General features: G+C 28.9%; 1 protein-coding gene across 3 annotated transcripts in view; it reads left to right on the top strand.

Moving 5' to 3' along the window:
* The first annotated feature begins 4,527 nt into the window (after window positions 1-4,527).
* The window catches only part of LOC101235686 (protein PF3D7_1417600), a 56,239-nt gene continuing 50,493 nt past the window's right edge, over window positions 4,528-10,273 (top strand). For all 3 annotated transcript variants that reach the window (XM_065795450.1, XM_065795449.1, XM_065795448.1), the window contains exon 1: window positions 4,528-4,732. In XM_065795450.1, coding sequence (XP_065651522.1) covers window positions 4,636-4,732 — 97 coding nt within the window. In that variant the 5' untranslated portion in view covers window positions 4,528-4,635. The remainder of the gene's footprint in view (window positions 4,733-10,273) is intronic.

Below are 10,273 nucleotides of genomic sequence, written 5' to 3'. Positions count from 1 at the left end.
AACGTTGTATGATTTGTACTTGCCCATGCAATATTACAATAAATCAAATAACAATAGTTGAAAAAAAAAATAAACTTTTTAAAGATTTAATATTTAGAAATGGTTCAGCCCTACACATCATGGCAATATTTTTTGATATATTTTCTCAATGCTTTTTATATGATCACTCTAACGTAAATGTGCATTTAATATTACGCCTAAAAAGTTAACCGAAGTTTCTCTTTTAATGTTAGCGTTATTAGTTATTAGATTTGGCAGTTTAATGGAAATATTTTCTAACTTATTTACTTTATGAAATAAAATAAATTTGGTTTTATCCACATTTAGAGACAGTTAATTTAGAGACTTATAAACCATTCATTAACCTTACCCAACTCTTCGTTAGCTGTTTCAAAAAAGTGTTTTAATATCTCTGTGGGAATAAAAAGGATTGGAGTCATCTGCAAAAAGAATACAATTTAAGAAGTTTGTTGCTAAATTTAAATCATTTATATATATTAAGAATAAAAAGGGTCTTAAAATAGAGCCCTGGGGGACACCACAAGTTACAGCATATGGAATTGTTTGTTTTTGGTCATATTGGATGAATTGCTTTCTATTGGTCAAATAGCTTTTGAACCAAAGTAAGTTGTTATTTTTTACTCTATAATATTTAAGTTTTTTTGTTGTTATGTTATGGTTTACAATATCAAAAGCCTTTGACAGATCAATGAAAACTCCTAATGTAAAGTAGTTAGTACATAATGCGTTTGTTATTTGATCAACTATTTCAATATGTTGTATTTTATTGAATACAACATATTGTTTTCTGATAAATAGTTAAATAGCCTATTGTACATCATTCTTTCAAGCAATTTTGAGAAACACGGTAATATAGATATAGGTCTATAATTAGAAATAATAGAGTCATCGCGAGTCTTCAAAACCGGTGTGATTCGTGCAATTTTTAATTTTTCCGGCACAATACCTTTTTTAAAAGAAAGATTAAAGATGTGAAACAAAAGAGGTTCGATTATATCATAAACAGATTTTACAACATTAAAGTTAATTTTATCAAATCCAGCACCTTTGTTAGTTTTAAGATTATAAAAGGCGGTTGAAGTTGAATTCAGAGGAATTTTTGATGCCAAATTTGTACCAGGATTAATGAAAAAACTGTTTATTTTTTCAGCAATAATTGATTTATCACGATTGTACGTGGCTTTTTTGCATCTTTGCGTCCGCAGCGATGCGCTCGATCAATTTTAACATTTTTTACCCCTAAAGTCTGTTCAAACAGTTTGATCACCTTTGTTTCACTTTCCGTCCTTGTTTCATTTTCGTTTTCTTTCAGTCCATCGATTCTGAGATTATTTCGTCGTGACCGATCTTCAATTTCTCTTAGTTTTTTTTTAAGGTTGGTAAGCCAATATCTTTATGTTCCAATATCTTTTAGAAACTCTTTCTTTCTTGATAGATTCAATATTATTTTTAATCTTTTTTTCAATGAGCTCTTCGTGAAAATTTAAGCTTTCTGTTATATCAAATAGGATATATTTCGAGCCTTTTAATTTTTTCTATACTGTCGATAATATTTAATTCTGCTTTTTGTTGTCTGTCACTCGTTATAATTGCATTTGCACTAATGAGTTCAAGAAAGTTTTCTTCTTGTTGTTTTATTAGTGACTCTATGTCTTTCTTGTACTCAGCGAACATTTCCCCAAACATATTTTTTATTTCGTTAAATATTTTATAAACTAACAGTGATTTTTTCCTAAGTTTTTTTATTGATATAAATCAAATAATCACTATATAAATTTATTATAAGATAATAAAAATTAAAAAATTAAAAAATAAAATATTGAAAATAAAGTATTCATTTGAATCATAAAAAAAAAAAAAATTACCACTACCATATTTTGTTCTATACGTAGAACAAAACGTAGAACAATACGACAAACAAAACGGGTCCATTTTTTAATGTTGCTTTCTTCTCAACATTACTTGGATTTACCTAAACGTTTATTTCTCTAAAAAGAACGTTGTGCCCATGCTCATAGATCAAATTTTTTCTTATTTTCTGATGTTTTATTAATTGACGTGGTTTTTTGCAAGCAGCTCGCCACATGTAATTGTGTATTTGTAGTACTCTTCCCATTGTTTAAGCACTAGAAACAACACCAGAAACTTTTAGTCCTTTTTGACTGAGATCAGTAGATGATAAACTACTTTTTTTCACTATACGAATAAATGAACTTTCATTTCTTTTATTTGAAATGCTGAATCTTCCAGTACATAAAAGATTTTGAATTGAATTGTACCTTTTTTATCGACTGATTATTCTGCTAAAAGTGGCATGTGTTGTGTTCAAATGTTTGTGGTTTCTCTCACTATGATGTTTTTTTCATTCATTTCCATGATTTTACATTTTGTTATACTATCAATAATTTTTCCAGTCAATTTGATTGTTTTATTGCTGAAATATTGTAGTTATTTAGATTTTCTCATTTTTCTATTTCATTTTACGCAAACTTTTCAAATATTTATAACAATTTAAATAAAAATTCTTAGATAATTATAATTAGTTTGCAAATAAGTGCAAAGTTTTAATCAAAGACAAATTTTGAAGAAAGTTTGAAATAATAGAGTGGATTGTTAATTTGGCCATGATAATTATTTTATATTATGAAATATATGTTAAAAAAAAAAGTCAATCTAGTTAGCACATCAAATAATATTTTTATGAGTATTTATATTTATTTGATAGAAAATAGAATGCTCATCATTATACATTTTTTATATTTGAGAGGAGTCAAACAATCATTGATTTAATATCAATCAAAGTCGAATGATATCAAAAAAAACATGCTGTTAATGTTATTAATGGAGGAATACAATATCTTCTCACAAAAGTACCGTTTTTTTATATAAAATATATATTATATAATATAATAAGCCTTTTTTTTACTACGATCTTTATTGAATAAAGAATTTTAAACTGAGAGTGGCTCAAAGATATTGAAGATGACAATATGTCAACTGTTTCATAAAACCCCCGGTTTTCTTTGGCACGTTGTTTACCTCTATACCTATATATTGAATAAGATTTAGTGTAAGCTGTAAGCATTTTACATTTTTTAAGATTTTTTTTCAAGAAAAAAAAATTGTTTAATTTTTCTCACTTTTATTCGTACAGTTGATATTATCAAATATAAAATTATATCAGATAAATATATCATTATATCATGTATAGTATATATGATATAAAGGCTTTCTGGGTAAGCATTACTTTAGCGGACTTGCAGTGGATCTGACTACTGTTATTATACTATTATTATCGTTAAAGTATACTATATTACTCCAGTGATATTTTAACGATAAAGTTACTCATGACTATGATTATGTATAACCTTTTTCTTCTTAAAATAAATCTGTGTTTATTCTGAACATCTGTTCGTTTTTCTTTGTTTTTATTACCTATCCTCCTTTATGTAAAAAGTTTTTTCAATAGAAATGCTTTATATTTCTCGGTGAGTTTTCATTGCTCAGTCTAATTCAAGCACCGCAGATTACCTGCATCAAATATAACAATATTTTTGTAGTAGACTAACAGTGGATCTGTATAGGCATTTTGAGCAGTTCATTGAAGGTTTGCTCATCTGTTACTTCGTGAACCATTAATGTCATACGCTGTAAATGACCAACTGATAACTTTCCAACATATTGTATAGTGGCTAGCCATCAGTCAGCCACTTTTGGCGGCTGCCACTAATGATCAACTAAGTAACCGATGAACAAAACTACAGTTGAGCACTCAAAATACACCCATATAGGTCCGCTGTAGAACGTTTGCTGGGTATGTTTGTATGATGTAATTATATATTTATAAATTCTAAATATTATATTTATTGTATATATTACATACATTTAATACTTTTCGAATGTTTTTTTATTTTTAAAGTGGGTTGCATGCTTTTTCCGACTTATATTCCACCATATAGATTTCAAACAAGCATTTAAAAAACTATAATATACAGTATATACTATAATATTATATATTAAAGTAAAATATAGTATAACTTTTGTTTTCAAAGTAAAAATTTTTTCTTTTAAAATTTGTTCATAAAATTTTTTAAATTTATTATTACAATTGGATTGATTTACGCCAAACCGTGGTCAAATTTTACGCATGCTTTATTTGTCTATTTTTTTTTAGTTACCTAATACTTGTTTTTTCTAGAATTATATCACAGTCGTAAGATGAAAAATGCTATACGTAAAAGAAATAATTTTAAGTGTTTTTGCAACATTAAAACTGATTAAAGCGGCGGTATTAATCATAAGCTTACTTGATGGTTTATTTCACTCTACTTTCATCAACCATTCTCTCCACACATCCCTCCCCCTCCCCTTCTATCTCTATCAAATTAAAATTAAAAAAAAACCTTATAACAAAACAGTACTTAAACGTTTTATAAGAAAAGCTCGCTTGAGTGAACAGCTCAGTGAGTTAGTGCGAACTATTGCTTAGCAACAATCGTCATTGTAACGCCTCAAGTGTGCATTAAATTTATGCAAAAGAAACAAAATAAAAATAAACCTATTTGAGTACAAACTGACATATAAAGATAAAAAATAGTCCACCATGAATGAATCATGACAAGCTTTTTTAAATGGACTGCAATATTGTTTTTTATTTTTGTTATTTTTCTAAAGCAATGTTTTGCAAATATTTTGCAAAAAAATTTTAGAGGTAATTATTTAATATTTTTTAATATGTATTTTCCTTTATTTTATGTAATCTGTTATAGTTGATAGATAAAAAAATTGCAAATATATCTCTATACTACGGTAATTTAGATTGCAATGTCACGTGATAAAAACATTTATTCACAATAGCTTTTGTTGGTTATAAAACCAACTATTTTGTGTGTTCTTTACTTGAACATTCATTTGTAAACTTTAGTTTATTTTCTTTAACTTTTATTTGTACAATTTTTGTGTGTTTTAAAAAAAATAATAATAATAATTTCTACATCGTTTTTGTGTTCTTTTCTTAAGCAACCATTTGTACATCGTTTTTGAGTACCTTTCTTTAACAACCATTTGTACATCGTTTGTGTGTTCTTTTCTTACACAACCATTTGTACATCGTTTTTAAAACAAATTCACAAGAGAATAGCTTTATAAAAAAAACTCCGAGACTTGCAGAAGATTGACATGTCAAGAACCGCCCAATAAATACTCTAAAAATTTAAAAATTACATTTATCATTATCAATATATTAAAATTATTAGATTAGAACAAAACATTTTGATTTATATTTGCTAATCAAACATACAATCGATAAAATGCATAACTTTGATTTGTTCTTTCATATAATAATAACTATAGTTTGAACCAGGCTCTACCATATATCCATTATCTTCGTAAAGACGTTGTTTTTTTTTAACTATACCAGGCTTTACCCTATATCCATTAACTTTGTAAAGACGTTTTTTTTTTAACTAAAATTGTGAAACAACTATTTTAAGTAGGTTTTTTTTTTAACTGTTGGGGAGCATGGTTTTTGTGAATATTTAGCATAGTTTTTTAAATAAATACCATGATTTCTGCAGGGCCGTCCCGAAGGGACTTCCATGGGGGGTGGGGTGTTGAATGTATTTTTTTGCCAACTAGAAACACTAAATAAATAAATAAAAAAAAAAGGTCCTCAATATTTGCAATTTGCCAACTATAGCTCAAAACTTGCACAATGTGCCAACTCAAATGCTTATTTGACAGCTTTGGTGGGATGGGACACCTCCCCTCCTTTAGGACGGGGAGGTGTCCCATCCCACCAAAGTCTTCTGTTGTTACCACTTTCACAATCGTAAATAGAATATCTATAATCTATAGTAAGTAAGATGCATTTTCTTTTCAATATTGCAATCTGGTGTTTCATAACTCCACTTCAACATTCATTTTTAACTTTTTTTAAAAATGCATTATTAAAATGTGGTGTAGTGGTTAGAGTTCTGACTTCAAAGCCAGAGGTTCAATGGTTCGAAATTGGATCAGGTCATACATGCATGATTGGTAATTATTGAGAAATGAACTTCCTGGTTAAATGCTATTAAAGCAGTGCTATGTTATAAGACCATTAGGACTTTTTGGAGCACCTAAATAATTAATAAAAAAAGTAAAAAAAATTTAAAAACATGAAATAAAAATCACGAGATAAATAGCTTTTAATAGCTGTGTCACCATAAGTTACCATTTGTCCGCCTCTCATGCATATGTTGTACAATGCTCTTGTTTTGGAAAATAGCTTAGTCACAAAAGATGAGCTTAGAATATTTGTTTACACGGTCTTTAAATGAGACATTAATCTCATTTACGTGCCCCGGGCGCCAAGATAATGTAGGCGCCAGAAAACCAAAACGAGATTTTATTTACAAAAAAGTAAAAAAAAATTGTTTTTTTTTACTTTTTTGTTTGTGATGAGGTATAAAATAAATTTACTCAGTGATGTGCATAACACGTAACTTTACTTTTATTTATATTACCAAAAAATTGTAATTTTAAATAATTTCTCTCTTTATCTTAGTTTGGTGCGAACCAACCAAAAAAATAAATTTGACGTGTTTTTTATATTGACGATATTAAAGTTTACATTTGGTCTTATCCAAACACAATATTTTATTTATTAATCTCATAAACGCTTTAGACTATTCTGAAAAAAATTTAATCACGACTTTAAATAGCAAAAAAAAAGTAAATAATTAACTTTATTTGCTGAGGTTTAACGACTGCCTAAAGAGGGTTAAAATCTAAACGCTAATCAAATGTCACCCCTACCCTCAAAACAGAAAAAATAAGTTAAGACTTTTAACTACAAGCTGGTGTCTCTCACCTTTACTGTGCAAAGTGAAGGAGAGAATGATCATAAATTATGATACGCTTAAATTTAGTATCAAAAAAACGCTTGAATTTAGTATCAAAGTATAAAACTATGTTAGTATGAAACGCTTAAATTTAGTATCAAAGTCTCAACATGGATTTTTACATCACAAAGATTGCTAATAAACCTAATTGAACCCCATAACATTTTAACGAAAGAAGTTTAACATGGACACCTGGTTGACATTTTTAATGACTTTGCCAAAGTATTCAACACAGTGGCACACAACAACTTATTTATAAGATTCTGACAATGGCATTTGAGACCAGGTAATAAACTGAATCACTGGTATCACTAGCTAATAGATAGCAATGAGTAATAATTGGAGAATAAACGTCCGAGTGGAAAAAGATGACAAGTGGCGTCCTTCAAGGATCAGTTCTTGCATAACTGCTATTAGTGTTCTGTATCAATAACTTACAGGCTGCATTCATAACCATTTCAAATTATACGTTGATGATAACAAGATCATATGAGTAATCGATGGCAATAAATTTTCCTCTGATTATAAAAAATTGCAAGCGAACATCAACAGCACTGTAAATTGGTCGCACAACTGAATTTCAACTTCGAAATGTGCAAGTTGGTTGTCGCAAAAATTAATCAACAATACCAAGATAGACATTGACGGTAACGGACGCAATCTAGTTCCAACATGCTTTGAGCATTACTTTGGAGTACAAATAATCCAACAAACTCAAAGTACAAGTAGAAGCAGCAGCTTGAGATGGCAATTGAATGCTTGGTTGTTTCAAGAAGTAATTTTGGTGTCGAAGCTCTCTAGTTATGTAAAAACACCTAAAGTTTTATATTTTGTAAATTGCTCTACTCAAACGCATTGACCTCATACTACAATACAAAGTTGCTTATTTTTCACAATCGAAAATTGGGACTGTGAAAACTGTTTCTTTAAGATTCTCATTTATCTGGTTGAAAGATCAAGAACCGTTAAAAATTAAAGCTTGTGAAATAGAAGGAAACTTTATGGAAGATATTTTGCATCTTAATAGTTTGAAAGAGTATTCATATTTTACTTGTGGAAACACTTTAGGCTTTCTTAACCAAAAGTATCTTTATGCATTCTAATTTAAATTTTTAAAAGCAATGCCAGTACCTATCGAAGAAGGTAAACAACCTTTAAGTAAAGAAAAATCTTTTTTGAAAACAGTGTGTAGGGTTACTGTAGAAAAAGAAAGTCTATCAGACCCAGCAAACATTGTTTTAGTGGATTTGCAGTGGAGCTATATTGGCATTTTTTAGCGGATCATTCGTGTTTTGCTCATTGGTTACTTAACAAACCATTAGTAGCAGCCTCTATAAATGACAGCCGATAACTTTCCGACAATTTATTAGTAGCTAGTCATCTGCTAGCCACTTTTGGCGGCTGTCACTAATGATCCACTAAGTAAACAATGAGGAAAACGGCGGTCCGCTCAAAATGCATATATAGGACAACTAAAACCCCGCTATAGAATGTTTGATGCGGTCATACACTTTGAAAATAAATTTGTTAAAACTCTGTCGTAAGACGAAACAATATTAATAATAATTTTAGTAAAAAAGCAAGAAAAATTTTCAAAATTTCAAAATTGTTTATTTAAGATTCTCATTTACCTGTTTGAAAGATCAAGAGCTGGTAAAAATAAAGCTTGTGAAATAGAAGACAATTCTATTGAAGATTCTTTGCATTTTAATAGTTTAAAAGAGACTTCATTTTTCACTTCTGGAAGCCAAATATACTGAAAGGTCTGAAGCCTCCTTTTCAATCTATATGCGTTCTAATTTGATTTTTTGAGCGCAATGTTAACCTTTGTCGCAGAAGGTGAACGATCTTTAAGTAACATACATGTTGAAAATAAATACAACTCTGTATACAATTCGAGATACAACTCTGTCGTAGAATGACATAATAATAACAATAACCTTTGCTAATAAAAAAGCAGGAAAAGATTGTTTTCAATATTAATTTTAACGAATATGTTTATTAATCCTAATCAACGAATATGCTGCATAAGTGTTATTAATCGAGATGCGGTTCTTGAAAATATGGATGTAATTTAACAGTATCAAAAATAAAAAGACAGTGATTAACTTGTATAATTGTACATGCTTTTAATTCAGAAATATGCATCCTTATAGGGGCGCCTGATTGCTGCTATGCCCCGGGTGACATAAAAGCGCTCGGCGGCCCTAGATAAGATATACTTTTATATGTTCACCTATATATATTATCATAACATAGTTAAAAATATTTAAAGATATCCTTAAAAGATAAAATAACTTCTTTTAGTTTTTTAGGGTTTTAAAACCATATTATTCCACAGACTTCGCTTTGGAATAATATAGTTTTATTATTTATGACTATGGATTGAAAATGAGCGTTTTTTTTATAAAAATCAACAGTTTACGAAAACTACCAGGCTCAGATTATTTAAAATACTGTCTATCGGTAGCTACAATCTTCTTCCATTTTTCTGGTAGAATGCAGATTCCACGCTAAAAAAGACTTAGTCTTTTGAGGCAATACTGTCTTTGACCCATTTTTCGGTATTGTCATAAGAAGAATATTGCTGCTCAACCAGACCATGTGTCATTGACCGGGACAAATGGTAATCAGAGGGGGCAGTATCTGGTTAATACAGCCATTGTGCAGTGGTTTGAGCAAGGGCTCAAACCACTGCATAATGGCTGCTTTTAAAAAATGAAAAAAAGCGACTTAAGTTAAGTTAGAAAGATGCTTAAAAACCTAAAACCAATCGTAAGCTCTCAATTTTATCACAAAATTTTGCGTAAAAAGAAAAACTGAAAATGAAGAACAACTTATATTATCTGCAGCCAAAAGGGTAGAATTATTGAATGCGGAAAGTGTAAAGAAGAATATCATCCAGACATAATGTCATGGGAAATTCTGAACTTTAACGCAAAAAATCATGTCTGGCAAAGAAATATGTGACCGGTTAAGAATATTTTTTTTTGTAAAAAATGTAAAATGTAGATCTATTTTTATTTCTTTGTAAAAGTATTTTTTAGATTGCAACTTTAAATTTTGAAGTTATTTAAAATTTTAACAGATTTTAAGGCAAAAGCTAATTTTTGTTTTTACCTTTTTTTATTTTTAAATACAAGTTCCTTTTCAATTTTTTTAAAATATCAGTAAGGACAAGATGTCGAACGTTAGAAAACCTTAAGTTATTGCAAAACTATTATTCATAAAGCAATAATGAATCAGTCATGAAGCAATAATATAATGTAAAATTTAGAAATTTGTCATCTGGTTACGTGACCGGGGTAAGATGATTTATTATGCGTTTTCTGTCTCTAATTTTATAAAGTTTTAAAAACTTCTGACTA

The sequence above is a fragment of the Hydra vulgaris genome, chromosome 04, assembly GCF_038396675.1.
Source record: "Hydra vulgaris chromosome 04, alternate assembly HydraT2T_AEP".
NCBI lineage: Eukaryota > Metazoa > Cnidaria > Hydrozoa > Anthoathecata > Hydridae > Hydra > Hydra vulgaris.
Note: the sequence above shows the minus strand (reverse complement) of the source record. Positions and strands in the feature narration are given on the sequence as shown.